The 24,200-nt window shown below is 31.5% G+C and overlaps 1 protein-coding gene across 1 annotated transcript in view; it reads left to right on the top strand.

Moving 5' to 3' along the window:
- Positions 1–24,200, top strand: part of LOC136980155 (matrix metalloproteinase-2-like) — a 62,629-nt gene that overhangs the window by 21,750 nt on the left and 16,679 nt on the right. The window contains exons 3-4 of the mRNA XM_067276202.1: positions 7,784–8,073; positions 21,168–21,326. Of these exons, the coding sequence (XP_067132303.1) occupies positions 7,784–8,073; positions 21,168–21,326 (449 nt within the window). The remainder of the gene's footprint in view (positions 1–7,783; positions 8,074–21,167; positions 21,327–24,200) is intronic.

Raw genomic sequence — 24,200 nt, 5'->3', positions numbered from 1 at the left:
TTTATAAAAAAATCGAATAAAGATTCTTCTTAAATATAATTTACAGCAGACCCCCCTATAACACGGTAGATAAGTTCCGTGTTATATGAATCCGTGTTGTACGAGTCACTTAAATACACGAGCCAATCACAGCCCGTGTGCCGGGATGTGATTGGCTCGTGTATTTAAGTGACTCGTACGACACGGAACTTATCTACCGTGTTGTAGGGGGTCTACTATACTATTAAACTATTAAACTTCATTTCTGTAAGACGTAAACGAACTCTGGTAACTCGACTCATTTCTTCCTCCGTGGCTAGAAAATTCTTATTAATAATGCCACGTTATTCTAATTGTATTAACGAATGAGTTAATTTTATTATATTATTCGTTCTGTTTTTGTATATTTTCCTATACGAATTAAGTTTTCGGTTAGGCAAACTAATTACGTGAACGGCAAGGACGTAGAAGCCATCATGTGTCTCACGTTCTTTCAATTCCACTTCAGTTTTTCTTCTTCCCTATTAGCGGTATGTATGTAGCAGTTCGGCAAATAGATGAATATTTATCGTCTCGACTACTGTAAAAATATTCGGCCGTATTTTAAGATAGATAAGTTATCCATTTCTCTGTTTTTTTCTCCTTCCAAAAGAAAATATATATATATATATATATATTATATATGAAAATTAATGATCAGATTTCGGTAATAATTTACCGATAAAATGTTGATGATTCAATTTAGGGCTATAACTCTTAAGGATGTTTTTTTTTTCTTCTTTTATTTAGTTAAATTTAAATGGTTACACTGGTTATAATATTATGTATTGTTAGCTTTAATTCAAGAAAATGTTTGAAAATTATACGAAGAGTTCTTTAGCCGATTATTAAGACGTCTTTTAATAAACTTCAAACTACCCGAATTATATAATATAACCCGAAATTTATGGGCTTCTATAGCAATACTTCTCTGGTGTTTTCGGCGATTAAATAGTATCATTTATTCAAAACAAATATTTCGGCAAAGAGAGACACACAGACTATCCTACAGGATACAACCCATAGGACGCACCGTGCTAAGGACCTTGTTATAGTTCACCCCCCAAAGGAAATGATAGTAGTTAATGGTGCATACAGAGTTGCTGGTGACCTCGGAGTCGGCGCAACAGCACCAAACATTTCCCTCGGGTGCCACTGATATCATCATTTCCCGTAGCCGAGTGAGTCATTACAAGCTTCACTTTCTCTCCTTCTTTTCCCCCCTTTTTTTTCTTGTTTAATCAAATAAACATCACCGTTCGTGTTTTGGATACAAACGTTAATCTCGTATTGTAGATATTCATCTGTTTTAATGGGCTCTAAAATTTATTTCTTGTGTACGATGTCAAAGTTGACTTACATAAAAAAGCAGTTTGTAGGTTTTTTTCACCCTCGATTCTTCTTTCGTTCTGTGCCGAGTCGGTGGTTTTAATCTATACGATCTCTTTCGTTAGTTTTGCTCGAACCGAATTATGCCAAGTATGATATTAATTGAATGGTGATGGAGTGGATAATACTCGCGGCTCATTGTTTATGTGTTTTGTTGACGCGATAAGTACACATTTAATACACGGTTTGCATTTATTTGATATTAATTAACGTTAGAAGGAAAGGTGCAAGATAACAAAGGATAAAAAAAAATTGATAATTATTTTAAAATTCATTCAAATAATACAGCTATTATTGTTATAGGATGTAAGGTCGCAACCCGTGATAGGCGATGCGTTCAAACTGGAATGTATTTTGAAAGAAGAAGAAGAAAAAAATAAAGATAATGTTAAACTATTAGCATGATTTTAGAGATAAAATCGGAACAAACAGGCCATTATTACCGAAACAGTTCAGTCACTGTAATCACTTTCAGATTATACTAGTTCACTATGTAATTTGATGAGATGTAGTGTTATACTGTGTAGGATTTAGATTTACTCGTAAGTTTAAATTGCAGGATTAATATATATAAATTAGATTTAAACAGTGGAATTTGTATTCAAGTTATTGGAAAATTGTTAAACAAGGTTTATGGTCGTATTGTTTTATTCAATACTTTAAAAAAGAAAAAGGCGAATACAATAGGCGTAGAAAGTTCCTCTGTCTGATTAACATGGACATACAGGTGCGTATGAAAAAATGAATAACATGAATTGTGAATCACCGAAAACCGAGCTTCAACGTATAATCTGTATCAGAAATATTATATTGTCTAGAAATATTTTGTTACAAAAGCGGGAGAAGGCTAAAAGTCAGTCCCCGTTTGTTCCCCATACCTAAGAAGGTTTCGCCGATTTCACCCTATTAACAAACAATAGTAGCACAGGAAGTGACCAGGTTAAAATTACCACGGTTATATCGCAGTTTTAGACAGGTAAGATGTAATATTATATCCCATTTCAAGGACAAGAAAATTGCTTTTAAGCAGGCTTAAAATTCTAAAAACTCTCATTGTTACTCTGATCCGCGTTTTGGCATGATTCATACTTTCGGTAAGTTATTATTTATTTTTTTAACTGCTCGTTTCGAAACTTTAATGGATTTAACCGGCGTATGATGAGTAGTTATAGGTAGAAGTTTGAATACTCGCTCGTGGCTAGGGCCTAGGGGAGAGAATGTCCACTCCACAGCAGCAGCGCCTGTCACCAATTACAAATCTGTCCTTTCATGCACTCTTTGTTCGTTTCGTTTCACCGACCAGGGTGGCGGGGAGCAGTTTTTCCAAGAATTTTTCATGTAATAGAGGTCAGTGAGTTTTGCCTGTTCGTTGTGCTTGGCTTTTGTCCATTGTATCTATAGGTTAAACCTCGAAGATAGCAAAAGATTTCTTCTACTGGACCTCGGTTAAACTGATGATATATATCATCCATCCATCAAAACCAGTCTTTGTCGAGTTTGCTTCCAGTCGTAGAAGAAGGAGGACGGAAAAAAAAGAGAGAAAACGTATCTGGCATTGCTTTATGTACAGCTGGTAGTCGTCAATTCATGAATATCAAAACCTCCGACTATTTGCAAAACCGAGTAATAATGTCGACCTGATTGAAAAAGTCTATTATGATATACGGTTATTTGATACACGCATTTTTCTTTTTAACCCTTTGAGTTATAAACTTTCTGCCTTTTCTCTTTGAATATCTCATAAATTATTAATGATTCCTTTTTACGGTTCCCCCTTAACCTTTACACTACTTTTTATTTATTTATTTTTTTAATCTGATCGAAATCTAAATATAGAATTCCTCGAACGGTTTAGTAAAAATTAAACCACTTAACGTGTTATTAAAATGACTTTTTTTTTTTGTTTTGTTTTGTTTTTCCTACGAATGCACGGCGTAGAATGGCGGATAGAATGGAATTTTGGCTTTGAATTCCAGATACTAGCGATGATAAAAGGAAGCGGAAAGTGATGGTTGCAGTTCTATCAGTTACTAAGATATTTCTTTCCGATATTGTTCGTTGAAAAGAAGGGAAGAAGAAGAAGAAGAAGAAAAAAAAATAGCAATTCAGTCAATTTTCTCCGCATCTTTCACTCTAACTCTGACCTATCTCGACCCTACATCACGTCCGTTGACATGACAGCGACATCTGTTGCCAGAGAACACTGCGCCGTTTCCTCTCCTTCTGTAATACTGTTTATAGAGCAGTTCACGATTTGATAAATTCAATCTTATACAATCCCATTTTCGTCCCCGTCGAAAAATTCTTCGCTCGTCCAGTTTGCTTTCCTCACTCAGTTGGGCTGTGGTGTGAGTTTTGACGTCATCACAACCTCCTTGAGTGAGTGAAGCTGGCTGGAATACGTCAGGAAAGATTCCTCTGTTCAATATAATAAGAAACCGGTGTAAATGTTATCGTAGTATATAATAAACGAAAACAAACTTGGCTATATTCAATTTCTCGATCCGATAAAAATCACGCGTGTCCGATCCTTCACTCGGTGATGATCTCCGTCCTGTTATACTTTCTCTGTTAATTTTATTATTACATCGGACAACTGGGAGCTATCGAGGAATGACCGAACTGTTAAGATGTCACTCTCGGTTTTCCGAACCCAATGGGGCTATTAAATACCTTTATATTATTACTTAACACGTAAAGAAATCGTTACTTAACCATTGACTTTCCACCATTGAACTCGCGCTTCATTATCGAGATTATTAGTGAAATGAATTAAATTAATTAATTTTTAACCAACAGAAGAGGGGGTTAATACCCGAATAAATATATATAATATTTAATAATGTGGATTTATCTATAGTCTATTGACTTATTATACCACTTCGTTGCCTGTATGAGAAAGTCGTTATAAGGTAAATGAATAATTAAGTAGATTACAGATGGAAAACTATTACATATTTCTTCTATACAGAAAAACCGATCGGTATTCGGTTATATATATATAAAAAGCTGACATTTTTGTGAGGAATTCTTATCTACAAACGTATAATTTTCATCAGTCATTGCGAACAAAGCCAATCAATTCTGGACTCGGAAAAAAAAGCTCAGTGGTCAAATCTAAGAAAATTACTTGCAGATTCCCTTTATCTGTGCCTCTCACGTCCTTGATATACAGTTGAGAGCGTAGCAGTCGGTGGAATATATCGTTGATTAGCTCAGGTTATTTAGACCTACATTAGGTTTATATATATAGATAGATAGATACAGTTTCCCCATCCTCTTAACACCCGCAATATATATATATATATAGAAATAACAAATACGTTAAGTCACGAAACAGTTGTTAATTGTACCGCATGAAATTTAGGTAACGTTTAAATTCGATTTCTTTCAATTAAAACGTCAGAAAATGAGAAAAGTCTGGTCGAAAACGCAATTAGCAGTTCGTTAATTGCGCTTTTCTACAATAATTATCGTTGATTTAAAAGCGAGTAAAACAAACACGGTAGACGAGAAAATGGCGCTGTATAAAGCGATCGTTCTACGACAATTTAGAAGTGTTGAATTAAAAATGTTTTGGGATAACAAGGAAGTATACTATTATAAGTTCGATCTCATTTCCTATATCATTTTAACAAATTTATTTACTTGTTGGATCTCGAGAACCTTTTGTTACTATTTAATATCCTTAGAGAGAGAGAGAAAGAGTATTAATGTTTTTGGATAATCGCTGCGTTATTATTAAATCAACTTGGATCAAGTAGGATTTAATAATCTCTATAACACACATATATACATTAAATACTTCTATATATATGTGTGTGTGTGTATATATATATATATATATATATATATATATATCATTCAATTAACTCTGTTTCTATGCGTATTATGTGACCTTTAGAAGATATAAAAGCTTCAGAACATTAATGGTTTTAATCAAGACAAGGCAACCTGTAGCTGACGAGCTACAAGTGACACTTGTAGTTTTTTTTGTACATTATATATATTTGTTTTCCTTTTATCTTTTGATTTTTTCAGTAAAAACAAAAGAAAATGTTTGAGGAGAAAAACGAAAGCAAAAACATATATATATATATTAAAGCTTACAATGTACTTGTATTAATCCATCTGTAAGCTAACTACCTATCGTAGTGTCTTTAAAAATTGATAACGTAGCAATTACTTAAATATCAATTTATGCTACGATGATAAATCATTGGAAATTTGACATAATGGAAATTATTTATAAAGAATTCGTATAAATGTCGAAGATTTATCATGGAAAATGCCATCAAATATTGATGTCGGTTTTTAATATTCTGCATTTCTTTGTACCTGATTAGATATCGCTCTACTTAAACTCTTCCATTTATATTAACCTATATAAAGGGGGGGGAATTAGAAGAGATGATTGATGATTATCTCAATAAAACTAACCGAAATTTGTCTCCAATATTTATCGTAAGCTTTAATGTAGAATCCACTCCAAACCAGGAATAGTTTTAATACATTAGCAGAAGCCATAAATGTCTGTAGACAGCTTAATTTAATTGTTTAAGCATTTTTCAATGCTTGCCACTATCCTATAATGATGTTGTGCATCGATATTTTGGTAAAACTATTTTTTATAACTTCTCTTAATTAACATAATAGGTGTATTTATTATTATTTTTTTCGTTATTCTCTTAAAATTATTAAACACAATGCTTATAAATACTCAGCAGTAAGGAGTTTAAAACGTAATAATTATAGATTATACACCTACTTTAACTTAAATCGTTAAGTGTAGATCATCAATTGCTCCTAAACAATTATTTAAATACAGAGAATTGTCATCATTATAACGAATTGATCGGGAGTTTTCTTGATTATTATTAAAGTTTCCATTGAAATAATATATAAAAAAGGGGTTTTTTTAAACACTTAACTATTTAATTTATGAATTTTTAGCTTTTAAGAAGGGTAAATGAATTGAGATATGGCGTAGGAACTGGCAAAAAGTGAGGAATTATTTAGTTTGGAAGAAGAATCAAATAGAAGGAGTGCGTGAATTTATATTGATTTATATTTTTACCCCAAAGCAAAACGAGTTGGGATGAGAATTAACGGGGAAAATGATGTAAATAATTGAGGGCGCATCCTTCCTCCAAGATTTACCGTTTAAAACACGTTACTTCAGTTCGATATATTAACGTAATTCTTTCGAAATTACACTAGAAGGAATTACTACAGCTGGAGAAGAGAAAATAAACTGTTGTGCTCTGTAAAGAATGCTTCAAAAATAAACTGGCGTATACTGTAGAAATGAAGAAGCGCATCATTTGTCACTTATTCAATTCATTTCTCGTTATTACCCGAGAAGAAATTGTTTATAACGGTACATTTTATACACTTTTAAATTGCCATAGTTTTTTCTACATGAAAAAATTACAGCTTAATAAATAATTCAACGAGGTCAATATCTAGGTATTATTTATGTAATGTGTTTAAGTATTGTATAATTAAATAAAACGTTCGATGATGTTGCGTGATTAGTGGTACTACAAAAGACGGAAATAATACTTTTTTCGTAAAATATGTATGCACGAAAGCTATATAAATAGTGAAATTAAACTCTTTATTGAAAGGGTGTCAAATCGTAGACTTACGAACAAGAAAATATATTTAAATATATTGATATATCATTAACGATTTAATACCTTAAACGTTTTCCTATTTTACAGCAATGAAATCTTTTAAATTTATATTACGGTTTCAAAATGGCGGCTCGTCTCTGATTCCAGCGAATAGAAGAAAGGAAACGGAGGGACACACGTTCTAACCTAAACTATTCTAATAAATAATTAAATAATAGATTAGGTTAGGTTAGAACGTGTGTCCCCACCGTTTCATTTCTTCTATTTGCTGGAATCAGAGACGAGCCGCCATTTTGGAACCGTAGGTAACATTAACCTATATGACTATTTTCGCATCGTTCACAGCTTCGTATGTAAAATATATATTTGTTATATTATTAAAGAATATAGAAAAGAATAGAGTTGGAAACATTCGATAGTTTCAATCTATAAAAAGAAATAATTGAATAATTATTATATTCGCGATTAAGAGTAATTCCAGGTACTTTTTTACGCTTCGTCATCATCATTACTAAGGCAAGCATTTAGTTAAAAGTTTAGCAATCTCCACAACAATCTAACTCAGAGATAAAGGGAACATATAATGGTTTGATGGATGATGTGGCAATTCGCTTGTTTACGGTTAGAACCATCCCTCGGTCATTACTTCACCAAAGACGAAACTAATCGAGACGGATAGATTGTAATTTTAATTATTTTCTACTAAATATCCATTATTTCTATTCTTTTTTAAATAGCATCAAGCAATGGGCTCCCAACGTCGATCCAAATATGATCCGGCAACAGTTCAGCAAAGCGTTTAAAGTTTGGAGCGATGCATCGAGTTTGACTTTTCAACAAACTCGCGACATCAATGCCGACATCGTCATATCGTTTCTGAGAGGATCCCACGGAGACGGATATCCATTTGACGGTAGAGGATCCGTTTTGGCTCACGCTTTCTTTCCCGGCGAAGGAATTGGTGGCGATGCACATTTCGACGCCGAAGAACTGTGGATGTCTACTCTTCCAGAGTCGGATAGCGAAGGTAAGTTCTATTTAAAAACCGAAAAAATGATACTCTACCAACATCTATCGTTACAAATACTGCCAGATAACGAAACAAATGCTACGCTTTATATCCGGAGAAATGCTAAAAATATACTAACTTTGTTAACCAATTTTTTTCCCCCTCTCTTATTATAAATGTATATATATATATATTCGAATGCTATTTTTCTATTTTTAACTTCCCTAGGGTAGGCTATCTTAGAATAATAGTAAAACTCCTACCGTCAGACGATTTTTCTTTATATTTTCAACAGAGAAAAAGTGTATCCACGTTGGATAACCGATTCTTTATTCTATATATATCTACGACATGGACGTCTGGTGTTTTGTAAAGAGAGGAAAGAAGGGGCAACACCACTATGTTTACGGTATCCAACGTTCGAGCTGTTTTGCCAAGAATTCTGAAAGTTTTCTCTGTTTAAAAAAATATTATACATAGAAGAGAATTCCTTAAAAATTGTACGGTACATCTCAACTTTAACGATAACATATATATATATATATATATTTAAGTATTGAAATGACGAATCGAACGTCTTTCTGTAGTGATATTTAATAATTTTTTTTTTTCCTGTAAAATTTAATTTAAAAATGCTATAAAACGTTAGATTTTAATCCGAAAATCATTATTATTTATAAATCTTTTAAATAAAACAAGAAGAAAATCGATGGATCGATAAGAAAATGACCAATCTCGTAAGTGTTAGACGATAAAATTCGAAATTATAAGAGCTCGATTACATTACATTAATGACGAAATAATAATAATAATTTACGGGTTAATGTAACCCTTGGTGCCAAGATGGCGGCCGGTCTCCGATTCCAGCGAGGAAACGGTGGGACGCACGTTCTAACCTAACCTAACCTATTCTAATAAATTACCATAATTATTAGCAACTAAATTATTAGAATAGGTTAGGTTAGTTAGAACGTGCGTCCCATTGTTTCCTGGCTGGAATCGGAGACCGGCCGCCATCTTGGCACCAAGGGTTACGTTAAGTAATTTACGAAAGTGGAAAAGTTTCGTCCGAAGGGGAATTCATATTTGTCTGCTAGAATTTCACACACAAGTGCGATCTTTATAATGAGAAAGACATCCGGTCTCCGAAGACAAATGTTTGTCATCAATATCTGCTTCCTTGTGCGCGAGCAACTTTATAATCGAGTTCATTTTTCATTCTATCAACAAGTCAATGCGATGCTCGATCTAAGAAAAGAAAAAGAAACCCTCGTTAGAACTTTCTAACGGGATCAATAATCTGTTTGTTAGACTCAATGCACGATGGTAATGTTATTGAACGAAGTATTAAAGCGCATTCATTACTTTTCTTTTAAAGTTAGACATACGAACGAATGCTAACAGCGATAGAATTAAATAATAAAAGTATGTCTAGATAGGATCATTGATCAAGCTTTTACATCAAGTGCATATTAATCTTTTATAATCAATCGATCTGACCTTTTAATACACTGTACTTCTTTTATGTATTATATTTAATAACCGATTGCTTTGCAGTGTTGAATAGCATCTAGTTAATTAAAAATTACGATTGTTTTTAGATCATTCGCCGAAAACAAATTCTCTTAAATTAAAACTAACGAATGAATCATAAGCTCATTAACGGTTTTAAAATGTGACGGGAAGTCGAAATTATTTTTAACTAATTGTAAATTGTTAATCTACCACCAAACCGCTAGTGTTTTCCATTGTTAAAATACTTACATTTTCTTCTTCTTCTTTAAAATTCAATCTTCGTCTCTGTTTAGTGTCGGCTTCGTATCTTAGTTTACCTGGCAAATGTCGAAAATTGATTTTCGTTAAATTTCTGCCCCTCCGAGCAAACTTATCGAATCTTTCTCTGTACCGAATCTAACATCCTTCCTTCCTTATGTTATATAATTATAAAGAACGGCCATCGATCGAACGTTTTCGGAAAAGCCCATTATCGCTGGCTGACGTCACGTCTTCGCACACTTTTAAGGCCCGTTCCATATTTATATACGGTGTATTATGACATTAAAAAAAAATAGGAGAAGAGAATTAACGCCATTTCTCTTTTAAAAATCGAATGGAAATTTTATAACGTTTAATGTATACGGAGAAATCATTTTTTTTTTTTTTTTTTTTTTTTGCTAATACAACTGCTCCGATTAACGAATTAAGTTAAAGAAATTTCGGCCACTTTGCCAAATAGTAATAAAATTTTAGCGGCCGAGTTGGCGTCTTTTTGGATCGTTTCATCATTTCCCTCCGGACGGAATGTCTTCATAAAATACGAAAAATCGATAGAATGTTTGGAGTCTTCGACCTTTGATGTCTTTTCTTGTTTCCTCCTCTTTTTCTTTTCTTTTCTGTTGATATTAAAGCTTTGATTAATTTATTTCCTCTTTCGCTATCTTAATGAAATATCTCCTTTCCCCCCGCTAAAAAGCTGTTAATTTTCCAAGCTTTACTCGATAATTATCAAATTTAACTTCCTAATTTATATATATATATATTACTTTCTTGTTAAAACGACGAATTAAAACCAGTTTTAAGTAAGGAAAAGCATTTCATAATTGAGCGTGTCGTAGGTGGTCTGTAGACGAAAAACGTGTTCGTCACCGGTTGTCCACCCTACTAATTCATCAGGAGATTGACTTTCCTGATGTCCGGGATATTTCTGGCACAAATGACACTAAGTGACATCTAAGATAAATCTGATTAGAAGATTTTGATGTATAGGAAAAACACTGTAAAGGAAAAATAATAATAATAGTAATTCCTCCTTAATTTTAGAAAATATCTCTTATTCAGATTTCCCGTACAATTAGCCAGAACGATATTTTAATATGTTTTTAAAACTAGGTAACGGTGACCGACTGGCACCGAAGATTTAAAAAGTTATATGAGTCACACTGCCAAATTTCCAGCTGCCATTGATCCACCGCTGTATGAGTCAAATACACGTTCTGTTCCATCCACGCTTTAAGGATAATTTCGCATAAATGGAGTACGTTCGTCGTATATTTTACCCCCCCTCCCACCCCAAAATATTTATTTAGGACGATTAAAAAAACAGATCGAATTTATTTCACCGGCGTTAATCCCGAAAGGAAATTAAGTTATGCAAATTACACGTATTATAAAGGGGGGGGGAATCATGGTAATCCTAGTTTTAACCGAGGCTGATTCGTTTGCACAACTCGACCATAACGAGATTGGATGCGCTGCCAAATTATTATAGTACAGCGGGTCACGTATTCGGCAGTAAATGTCACGTTTAAATTGCATTATTTATTTATTTATTATAAAGTAACCTTTACGATATCTCACAGATCGACGATCACCCACTAAATAAGAATTAAAACGTTGTAGAAACGTCTCGGGAATTACAGTCGATGATTTCTTTTATGCATTAGTTGATAAAGTCTTTCCCATCGATGCCAGTGTAATAAAACGGAATTAAGAAGTCGGTACACAACTGCGCTATTTTATATACGACTGCCGAATATTTAATTTAATATTATTATTATTACCAGGGTTTTGAAATGATATAAACCTGGACACGGAAGAACAACGAACAAAATAACTTACTGTTACTATAGAAACATTTATATAACAAAAAAGTAAAGCTAAATAACCAAAACCATTAGATAACAGGCCCGTACACTTAAGTGGAAACAGTAAAATTGTAATTTGTTTAAATGAAATACACGAGATCCATTGTTAAACGTTCACGGGCCTTCAAGATGCCATTGGAAAATTTCGAGGGCCTCCCAGCTCGAGTGAATATTTAAGAATTTCACGATTTTTTTCGCAAGTTTTCTTTTTAAGTGACCGAATTTTAAAATTACAACCTTAACGCCTTTTATATATGTATTATAAGATGCACGCAGTATACAATACATAACAATTTACGCGTGCGGATTGTTATGTATTAACTTAAGAAGGAATTCACGCGTCAAATACACGTATTTAGCATTAATTCGTGACGAATGAGTACGGATTAACTGGTATTTATTTACTTTATTCGCTTCTCGAGCATTGGGTGTCAGTTAACGGTAAGAATTCATTTCCACTCGACCGTCTCGACCAATAGTATTTAATGGAAGAGAAATTAACATATCCGAATAAATGTACGATTAGCGGCAGCCATCGAGACTGACGTTAAACAGAGACCTGGCTGTAAATCTGTTAATCTGTTGGTACACAATGAAATCAGACTCGGAGAATGGTTAGTCGGATTGACATCAGATGGCAGCAATGGCCATGGTTCAATGAACCATTAATGCTTTTTCCTTTGGTAAAAGTGGTATTTTTTCATCCCCTTTTTATTGTTCCCGTAGGATTTCTGCCATAACAATATTTACAGAAATTATAGTGAAATAGTAATCGATAAATACAGGAAACACGGAAAATACAGGAAAGTACGTTTTCAACGATAAGACACAGAAATTAAGTTACGAATTTTACCATTTGAATGTAATTCATTTCTGCGATTTTACTTAGAAATTACTTTAATTAATTAATATTTAATCTGGCATAAAATTAAGACTAAACTTTTATATATGTTTATAAAATTCTGTATTAAAAAATGTTTACCTCCTCTCGATATAAACATCCATTTTGCACGTATTCTTATATACCTACTATAATTGAAATGGAATTAAGTAATTTTATACCGGCATAATACAAATTGGAAATCACATTTTAAAAATTCCAATGCCATCCATTAAACGTTTATTTAAGTAGTATTTAAAAAGGAGTGAGCTTTACGTATTATTTGAAGATGCGTAAGATGAAGAGAGAGAGACATCCAGAACGGGCCTCCAAGCTCGACTAATAACTAATTCTCTATGTCTAGTAGCGAGTTATATGATAGTCACGCGTCGAACGTTAATCACTTTTATCAAAGTAGCCAATTGTGCAAGGGCATCCATTAGGAGATTTATTTTTTCATCAAACAACCATTCGTCTTTTTCTAATTTCCGGAATGTCCTGCAAATTATCCTATGCTCTTCGTGTGTTTTTTTTAATTTACATACAATACTTACTCTACAATACTCTATACAATACTTATACACAATACTCTATACAATACTTACGTATGGTTTCTCCATGCTTAAGCGTATCTCTTGCATTAGTTGAAGTTTTGTATTCTCTACAGGACTCGACTACTAGTAATACATATATATATAAGGCCTATATATTTTATTGGAAATCGTTATTATTATATCATTTTATTTGTAAAATGCTTTATTTATTATTTTATTCTCTATTTTTCTCTCACTAAAATTGACTCCATTAAAGTTGCCAATCACTTTCGCATTCTAAACACTTCAAATAGCCCACTAGGCACGTACAATACAGTACAGTATTGAACGATTGACAATACTTAAACGTAAAATACAATGTTAAATGGGAATCAATGACGGAAACGTGATTTAATAAGGTTTTTTTTTTTTTAGTTAATTATTTGCAGTTAAGTTTTTAAAGTGATCGATCGACCGGCGTTTGGATCACCCTTTACGTAATTTAAATCATCCATTATTGAAATCTGTGGCGGAATAAATAATCTATAATAGAATTTTAAATGTATTTAAAAATTTTAGAAAGCGTATTTGAATTTTTACTTTAATCGATTTAATTGTTTTTACGCTTCCTCCGTATTGTTTTTGTACTAAAATAATAGAAAACACGTACATTAATTATTTATAAAAAGAATTATCTTTTATACATAATTAATGTTAACTTAAAAGTGCATGTCTCGGTAGGTTTACTTCTATTGTTCGTATTATCATAATGCTCTGTTTAATTATTTATAAAGTATTTTTTATTGAAACACGAAAATTAAGTATTATCGCATCTGTATTCATTCCTTTCTATTATGGATCATATATATAGGCCTATATCAAGTGAATACTGTTGAAAAGGATATATATTTTCAATATACAGTATATATAACAGCCTTCATCTTTTAAATACTTATATAAATAAGCATTAAAAGTTATTCGAGGTATTTTTCGGTTTAAGTGTAGAAAATTTTAATTCGGTAATAAAATGTTTTAAGTAGGTCCTAGAAAATAGTAAAATTTGATTCGTAAGCTGTAATATAACATTTTAATAGCCGACAAATAGCCTTGTTATTCGCAATGATTCGATCTTAGGCGTCGTGGATCTAATTACTGTAATTATAACTGAGCAACCACAAAAATAGCTCTTAAAGACACGGGAATTTTTTTCGATGCGCTCGATTTACAGATAGAACTTAACTCTTATCTTCTAACACAATTATCTCATCGTCTTTAGCGCTGTTCTTTTCTGCTTTTAAGAAAGTTTTTAGTGTTTATTAATGAATATATAGGCCTATATATATATATATATATATGGTTCTACTTAACGACATGTTAAACGTGATCTGGCGATGCTACTCTCAGAGTGTATATTTTCATCAAATCTAAGCGGAATAAACTTGTAAATTTTAAGTACATCACGAATTAACAATTTTCAGTAAGTATTTAATTATTTTTGCTTAAAATATCCCACGTTTTAAAGACAGTAGACCCACACTAGAGGTGAGGAACTTTCTCCTTTGAAGGCTAAGCGTGTGTTTCCAAGTACGAATGGAATGTCTATTGTAAACATTAACGAAATTATGTCAGATTACTTGTGATAAATTACATTTTACAGTGTTAATTTATTATTAAAGGCCATATTAAAGTATAGATGTATTAAGCGAATTTTTTTGTAGATTAATCCTTACGCATCTATTCTTTCACGTATTCAACCAACCTATTAAACACGATAATGTTCCAGTAAATTTGTAGAATAGATAAGTATAAAATATGCAAATTTATATATATATATATATATATTTTGATCAAAAACCCCAGCGTAGTTATAAAAAAAAACGAGGATTACTTCCAACAAGAAACTCGACACCGGATAAATTTTAAAATTGATTCCGTTCTATTGATTTTCTCTCTGTTTTCGATATTTAAAAAGACGAATATCTTTTCATAAGCATAGAATATATATATAATATTATTTTAGAAGGTAACTAAATTTATTGCAAAACCGATACATTCGATAGATTCGTCGAATTTTTTTTAAAAACGAGAGAAAAAGAAAAATATCAAATCAATACTTTCTTTTAGACACTAAAAATATTCATTTCATCAAATTTGTAAGATTAAGCTTTAATCGAATAGCAAGAATTTACAATAGAAGAAGAAGGGGGGGGAAGTTTGAAATTATGGACACGGTGTAAAACGTCAAAGGAAATAAGCCAATTTCAATTCCAATCTATGAAAGGATGAACTTCTTAAAATATCTTGCTTCCTTCATTTCAGATTCAATCTTTTTCCAACAGAAACGAGGGGAAAAGAGGAGGAGGAGGAGGAGGAGGAGGAAGAAAGAAAAGGAAAATCGATTTGGCTTTATGCTAGCCTCTTGCAGAAATTTACAAAGGGGCTCTACTAAAGAATAAAGAGAGAGAGAGAGAGAGAGAGAGAGAGAGAGAGAGAGCACTCCGTTCGTTTCAATGCATTAATGGAAGTGTCTTACTAAAATAACATTTAGTATTATTATTTTTTCTTTTAAAAATCGAATTCTTAAACTATACATAACTTTTGAAATTGTTAAATAAGAAGATGGTGTTTTCTATTATATACAATATATATATATATATATATATATATAAATGTATCCGGAAGTTGTTTGCAGATAGCACGTGGTAAACACGTGGAGGATAAACAGCACGACATCCTGCTCATTTTTCTCCTCTTTCCCCGGAGGTCAAGGAACAGGAAATTGTTTAATTTGTGAACGAAAAACGAAGGAAACTCTCTCTCTCTCTCTCTCTCTATATATATATATATATATATATATATATCGTATTTTTGTGTGTTTTACCACGTCGAAAGTTGAAATTCGATAAATTTTTAAAAATTTATCTTTCCATCTTTTCGTTGCTAAAAATAGCGCACTCGGTGGCATTTCTATTGATTAAACATTGTGTACTTTAGCTGTAAGAACCATATTTTTTCATTGATGTATATACAATAGATGTGAGTAAGTGAAGTCGACATATTATATAACCAAATGGGAGAGTCGTGAATAAAATTTGAGTAAAAGTGTTTATTGCATCCTACGCTAAAGGTTTTCCAGGAAGTGAAAAAGCTTTCTTTTTACGGTAGTCACTTTAAATTACAACGACCAAGAAAAACATATTGGAGATTGTGAAATCTATTTAAGTAGAAACGAATGTGTAGGTCTAATGGTATTTTCTACTGGAAAAAAAATTCTTTTTTAAGTAGAACAATATTTTTAACTTCAACTTTGCTCCATTTAAAAGTAAAATTTTATCCAAAAGTAAAGTGTTTTCTGTATACAGTAAGAAGGAATTGGTTTTGTTAGGAGGATTTTCTTTCTATATCACATATTGAAAATGATTAAAAACCAATTTAAGAAATTTACTCAAGATTTAAAATACCATTCATCATTTGGAGGAGAATCTAGCATTTGTTAGAGAACAAAAAGTTTCAGTCTTTGTTCTATTGGTGGCTTCGGTTATAGATTTAAAACAAAAGTATTTAACTCATAATAGCAGGAATAACAATTTTAATATTGAAACAAATAGATTATCTGCGGTGGTGCCGTAGCTAGGCGGGGGCAATAGGTGCACCCGCGCCACTTGGAAGGGGAGCCCGAAATGCACGTATTTGTTTTACCCTTTTCCCAAACCTAATTAATTAGGGGGCCTAAATGCAAATTTTTGCACGGGGCGCGGGATAGTTACGGCACCGATCTGCAGGTAGCGAAGAAAAGCCGTGCCGGTTTGCTCGAAATTTAGGAACCATCACTTGGAAAGATTAAAATAGTATAGCAGTTTCATTCTAATCTTATTATCTAGCCAAATTACTCTACTTATTCTGAAATAAAAGCTTTTATATATTAATATATAATTAGTTAATATAGTTTATTACTGTATTTCTGTTATTAGCACTGTGCTTTTTAATAAATAATTTTAGTAGTATTTCTTCTGTTAAATAAAAATAACAAAACTTTTATTGAAAAATTTCAATTTAATAAAGATATAAAAAACATTTAGTAATTTCTCCATCTTTTATTATTAATAAAAAAAAATATTAAATTACTTCAGAATAGCATTTTAATAAAAATAAAAAGGAAAAAGAAATATTTTATTCTACAAAATCAATTTTTAATTTGGTTAAATATTTTAAATACATTGCGTCTAATGTAGATGTATATTTTCGTTTAATGAAATTATGAAATACATGCAATTATAACAACCTGTTCCGGCAGATGTATAAGAATAGCTTTAATAACCTGTCCCCTTTATGTAATCTCTACCTAGAGGGGAACAATTGATGTCTTCTGAATTCTTTCCAAATAAATAAATTAAAATATATATATATATATATTGCATTTACTTTATTTTAAAGAGAGTATAAATAATTTAAAAGCATTCAAATCTTTTTGAAGTTCTGGACTTATTGGTCCAGAATTAAAAGATTGAGTTTTGTTTATTTGATTTTATATTTTGTGCCGGGAATATCTTGAATAGCGTAAGATAAATGCAACAGGTGCTTTAGATTTGTCGGTGCAAGCCGACAATATTGGAAAAAGATATATCTTATAAAATAGAAAAAGATAGATAGACAGATACGCAAAAAAGAAAAATATATAGAAGCAATATGACGAGATCCAAATTATTTTAGGTTTCTCCATATAGATGTCAATACTTTTGAAGAATTGCATTTATTTCAGAAACAATGACTTTTCGAAGTATTTCGAAGTCTTTGTTATTTGACGTGTAATATCAGTAGTGCAAGTTGTTCTTAATATGAATTGTTAGACTATAATTTCTTTCTTAAAACATTTATTTGTTTAATTCTACATTATATATTCTCAAACATTCTTAAAAATAATATAAAAATATATTAAAACTTCTAGAAGAAGGCCATATTATATTTTTATGGTCAATTTTCATTCTTAATAGTTTGCAAATTGTTATTTAAGAATTAAATCTGCATTAGTCTCACATTTACTTGCATTGATACTATTTTAAATTATCTTTATGTATGTTTGAAAGTGAATTAAACTTTATATATATATACATTTATAAATACAGGGTGGTGCAAAAGCAAATATGTATCTCATTGTGAATAACGTAGTAATTATTTTGTATTGTTAATAATAATTGATTTTTAATAATGAATAAATAAATATTAATAAAGTGTACAACTACTTTAGAACCATCCCATTATGTGAAATATATGATCCTATTCATTCCATATTAAGATTTTACTAAAATATGAATAAATAATAATTGTAATTAAGAATAAGTTTATATTGTTGTATTTAATTTGCAAAATTTGTTCTTTATAGCATTGATTAGGAATTTCTTGTAATGAAATAAAGTATAAAATCAATTTTCGATATTTTGCTGAAATTATACTGCATTATTGAAATGCTTTACTAAAATATTAAAATTTAATTAAGTTAATAGCTACAGTATTAATGAGTATATCATGTTTAGTAAAATTTTATAATTCATTTTTGTTAGATATGTATGTTGTTTTTAATATAGTATTTAGTATTAGAGTTTATTATTTTACAGACAGCAATTTTGTATTATATTCGGTTTTGTTTTTGATGGATAATCGTGTATATTCTATAGTGTTCATCCTTTCTTAATAATAACTGAGGATTATTGTTGTACTATGCATTATTACAATTGCTTTTGACATAAACTATACAAGTCACACTAGAGATAAAGATTGTGTTATAATAAGTAGAAAGACATGATTAATTAGTTCTTCCAAGAAAAATAATACGGGTTGAACATCACTAATCTGGGATTCACTAAGCTTGCCGCTCTAATAGTTTGTGCTGACGATTTGAATCTGGCAATCATTAATTTGCATGAATGTCACTTGGCCAGCTGTACACATTGTTAATGTGAAAAAGCTCAATTTATCCTATTCTGAACATTGAAATAGCCAGAATTATCTTTAGCTATGTAATGTAAAGGCTTAGAGAAGTTGATTCTGACTTCAAAACGAAAAAGAAGATAACATTTGCAAGGTTATATTGTTATCATAAGTTACAGCCCTTCTTTTTATATTTTTTGACCATATGAAAAGTAACCAAATTGTGATTTTCTTGTAATTTTTAAATAATTAACCTGCAGTGGCATAACGAAGGGGTGCAAGGGAATGTATCATGCTCCGGGCGCCACTCGCAGAGGGGTGCCCAAATGGTCTCCAAGACAAACTATATGTGTTTCTGGAGAAGGGAGGGGGCGCCAATAAAGTGTTGTGCCCCGGGCACCAGTTATGTTCGCTATGCCACTGTTAACCTGCTAACTTGTTTTGGTATTTCTCCTTCCAGATATTACTCAACTTTAATTTACCATACATTGCATGCAGAAACAAAAATACCATTTGGAAATATATTTACATTTATGTAATGTTTTACCAATATCAATAAGCCAATTCTTTGCTTTTTCTACTAATCTGCTGTCAGAGCTGGCAAGAGCTTCTATGGAGTTAGGGAAGAACAGACCTGTATTGCAGTGTTTTTTTGGATAAATGAAATACATACAATGTTTCTTTATTAATAAAAATCAATCTTAAAGATTTTATGTTTTGTTAGTAAAAATAATATTAATTTACAGTGGAAAATGGCATTAGGAACCACTCTGATCTAGGGAAAAATCTTCAGCTTCCCACTCTCAATGGCCATTTATTGTACTTAATTTATGTCACATTACACTAAACATGTGCCATATAGTAAGTCTGAGCTAGATTTATTTATGCCTATGCTTGTGTCACTATCAGTAATACAGTACAGTATGTGTATTATTTTGTCATTTTTTTTAACCCAAAGTTTCACTGGTTTGGAAAATCTTCAACCGTAGCACTTGTCTGGTCCCAAGTTTGCCAGATTAGTGGGTTAAATATGACAAACTTCAAAATAATCAAATACTACTCTCAGGGTCGGATTTACATAAGGGCATTTGGGGCCTGTGCCCAGGGCCCCACAAAATAGGGGCCCCCACAAAACTGAAAAAAAATTATGTTTAAACATAATTTTTTTTTCTATTACCGCGACAGCCTAGTGTGGCCTAATCATGAGGGCAACAGGCAGAGAAAACCAAACCCGGGAAAAAACCTATGAAACATCGGAAAATTTCGGGGAAAAAATTTCACATAGGTATTTTTCAGTTAAATTAAAATAATTAGTTTTACACAATAAAATATATGTATGTTTACAATAACCTTATTTTTAAATGAAATTTACAACTTCCTAGTTCAAATCTAATTGAAAGTACAGTATTTTGTGTAAATTTTCTAAATCATCAAATTTGCCTACTCTTAAAGGGAGGACCCCCACCGAATTTGTGCCCAGGGCCCCTGGATTGGTAAATCCGGCTCTGACTACTCTGTCTGAAATATATTTTAAAAATCTTTTAAGATAAATAAGTAAATTATTTGCAAAATTTTTTATAATTAAGAAAAGTTTGTTGATAACTGTAATAATTATTTCATTAGCCCTAAGTAGGAATTGTGTTTCTCCATAAGTGGTAAGACCATTCCATTGGGAAAGGTTTAAGATTCCTGGTTTTAAAGATGATAAAATTTTTTTATCAGAAACAAGAAATTTTTACTTTAAAACATATTTCCAATTATCATTTAAGAATAACTTGACCATTGTTATTTCAAACTTTATATGCTACACACAATATATTGCAGTTACAGATTATAATTACCTTTAATCTGCTTTTGTAATCGTCCTACCATAAATAAATTCTTCATTCCTCAATATAATTGATTGTTATTTTTTATGGAATGCATTTTTACGAATTTCCTATATTTGTATTTTAAACCTTACGGAACTAATAAATTGATTATTATGAATTTAAATCTTACAAATTTATTAATAGTGTTATAAATTTATAAAAAATCAAAATTATTACTGTATAATCTGCTTTTTTTGATATGCATTAGAATTAGATATAAAGAGAAGCTAATGTGTTAATAATCAGTTATATTTTTCAGGTGTTAATTTGTTCGCAGTGGCTGCTCACGAGTTTGGCCATTCGCTTGGACTTTCCCACAGTTCTATAACAGGATCACTCATGTTTCCTTATTATCAAGGAATCAATGATAATTTTCAATTACCTTATGATGATACCGTTGGCATACAACAATTATACGGTAAGTTACTTTTATATTACATTAATAATAATGCTTTCATATAGGTTATTTCCATACGTCATAGTTAAAGTGAAATAATTATTATTAGATATAATCATAGTGGCAAAAGTATAGCTCTTCTAGATCCTTACTGCAGTTCCTGTTTACCTATACAATTTCTTTTTACAAAGTTGGTACTACTTATGTATATATAATATTTTTGTGAGTTTGCTGACTATTATGTAGTGTAATATAAACACAGATTATGAGTGTAACTCATGACTTAATCTTGAAAAAGCAACTGTATAAGCTAGCGGTCAAAGGAGTTAAATAAATGGGTTAATGTTACCTATGGTAGCGAACATGGCAACTCGTCTCTGAAACAGTGGGGACGCACGTTCTAACCTAACCTAACCTATTCTAATAAATTACCATAATTATTGCCAACCAAATTATTAGAATAGGGGTAATTTATTAGAATAGGTTAGGTTAAGTTAGAACGTGCGTCCCCACTGTTTCAGAGACGAGCCGCCATGTTCGCTACCATAGGTAACATTAACCAATAAAGGTTTACCAAGTCATAAAGTATCAGTAATATCTACTATAGAATAGTGATAACTGTAATATTCCAATAGAAGATGCAGATTATTTACTACAAGTGATATATGGTTCCTGTTGGGACAAGATTTGACCACCCAGAGATAGATATAACATGAATAAATTCATATAATAATGGCCATTAAACATCTCATTATAAAACATTAGAATTAAAACTTATGAATGAAAAACAGTATTAAATTCAGATAATACAATAAAAAATAAATTTCTCAAAATTTATTGAATCAAGAATAACAATATAGTTTGTTTATATGTATGATATTAATATTAACAGATATTTATATATGAAGCTAAAATTAGTAATATTTGCCGGATATAATCATTCACTTTTATAACTAATTAAAAAAGATTTTTTGGACAAATAAACCGAAATGCTACGTTGCTTGAATCCGACATTCACTCGAGTTCAAGAATTACTCAGAAGACAATTAATTCTCAGATATTTTATTTAAATGCATTTCGGATTGGAATTCTCGCCAATCCCTCTTCGGTAAAGGCACAATCTGTGACAGAGCCACACTAATATTTAAGACTCTTCGAAATCAATCACAGTAACATTAAATAAAATATCAGAAAATTAATTGTCTTATGAATAATTCTTGAACTTGTGAATGTTGGATTCGAAGGACGTAACATTTCGGTGTATTTGTTCAAAAACACCTTTTAAGTGGTTTTAAAAGTGAGATATTTATATACTTGAAATATTTATTTATCTTTTATAAGAGTTAAAATATAATAAAAATATCTATATACACAATGATTCTACAAATAGATCATACTAAACTGATAAATTGTTTTAAATATAAAAAGTGTGACTGAAAACATCTAGTTCCAGCATATAATTATAAGCTATATACTTTATACATAGTTACATTCTATGTATCCGTACAGTGGTGTACTTAGGATTTAAACTTGGAGAGCCGAGCTTTTTAACGCGAATTCGGTAAAATTCCCATCTTATACGGCCTCTAATTCATAAGCAGTGTAGAAATAGAAGACACGACAGCTTATAAATTAAAAAATAAATTTTAATTAGGAAAAGATTTTTGGAAAATTTTCTAGTTTTTTTTCCCCTTTTCCTTTGGAGGGTGCCAGAACTCTTTGCCCTCTCTCTGTGTGCCACTATATTTATATACATATATTTCGATAATTAAATTTTAAACCGAGATTATGTTGTTAATAAAAGATTTTATATTTCATTTTTATGAAATTTTATCTATTTAAATTTTATCAAATGATTGATATACCTTTTTGCCGAATGATGCACGGTTTACACGTATTACAAATATTATTTTGTTAGTATTAAATATTTTAATATAAATTTTCTTTTACATTTGAACACATTTTATAATGAGAAGCAAATAAAAATAATTATTTAATTTTGGCAACTTAAACCCATTTGTTGTTTAAACATAAATTATTTATATTAAGATTTAACCATTTATGGAAATTATTAAACGGCCAAACTTAGGAAGCAAAACAAAAATTATTGCATAAGTCAAAAAGCTATAATAATAATAATAATAATAATAATAATAATAATAATAACTCTCCCGTGGTCACCACCTGGTCGTGGTGGGAGAGCCCAGTAATTTTACTGATCCATAGGGCAATGCAGGCTGGAGCATAAGCTCCTGGTAGGGACACCCATGCCAGTAAGGTCTATGGGGAGAAATGAAGCTAAGAGTGACCACGCCCACATTCTGTGGAGATATTCATCATGGTAATAACTAGATCAAAGTGTGATACCGGCTCGGACGTCGCCCGGGTTAACAAGGTCCGCGTTCGTGGGTTAGGCAGAGGCTCACGTTCGAAAAATAGGTCACAGTCTCCCTTGGTTACCGGTGGCGAAAGCAGCACCGGCCCAAGCATGGCTACTGCAATGCCCTCAACAGATGTGAGGAACCAACCCAGCCTTGGTGTTTCTGTGGCAATGCATCCACAGACCACAAAGGCTGGAAAACCACGCCAACGGATGAAATGGACAGTAGAAATGAACGAGTTTATCATCCGTACTTATTACACCATCACAAAACTCGAAACAAACATGACAGCATACAGACAACAACTACACCATAGATTCACACAACAGTATCCTCATCTCACTGTCACCGAACAAAGGGTTGTTGATCAAAAAAGAACAATTATACACAACAACCTTATTCCACAAACAACACTTGAACTTATCAAACAACAGGTTGCTGATCAAATACATCAACAGACAGAAACATCTAACATTAATGAAGATCATGTAACCTGTCAGGATAATCCAGCAAC

Source organism: Centruroides vittatus, unplaced genomic scaffold (assembly GCF_030686945.1).
Source record: "Centruroides vittatus isolate TY-2023 unplaced genomic scaffold, ASM3068694v2 contig_680, whole genome shotgun sequence".
NCBI lineage: Eukaryota > Metazoa > Arthropoda > Arachnida > Scorpiones > Buthidae > Centruroides > Centruroides vittatus.
This window is presented reverse-complemented; position numbering and strand designations above follow the sequence as displayed.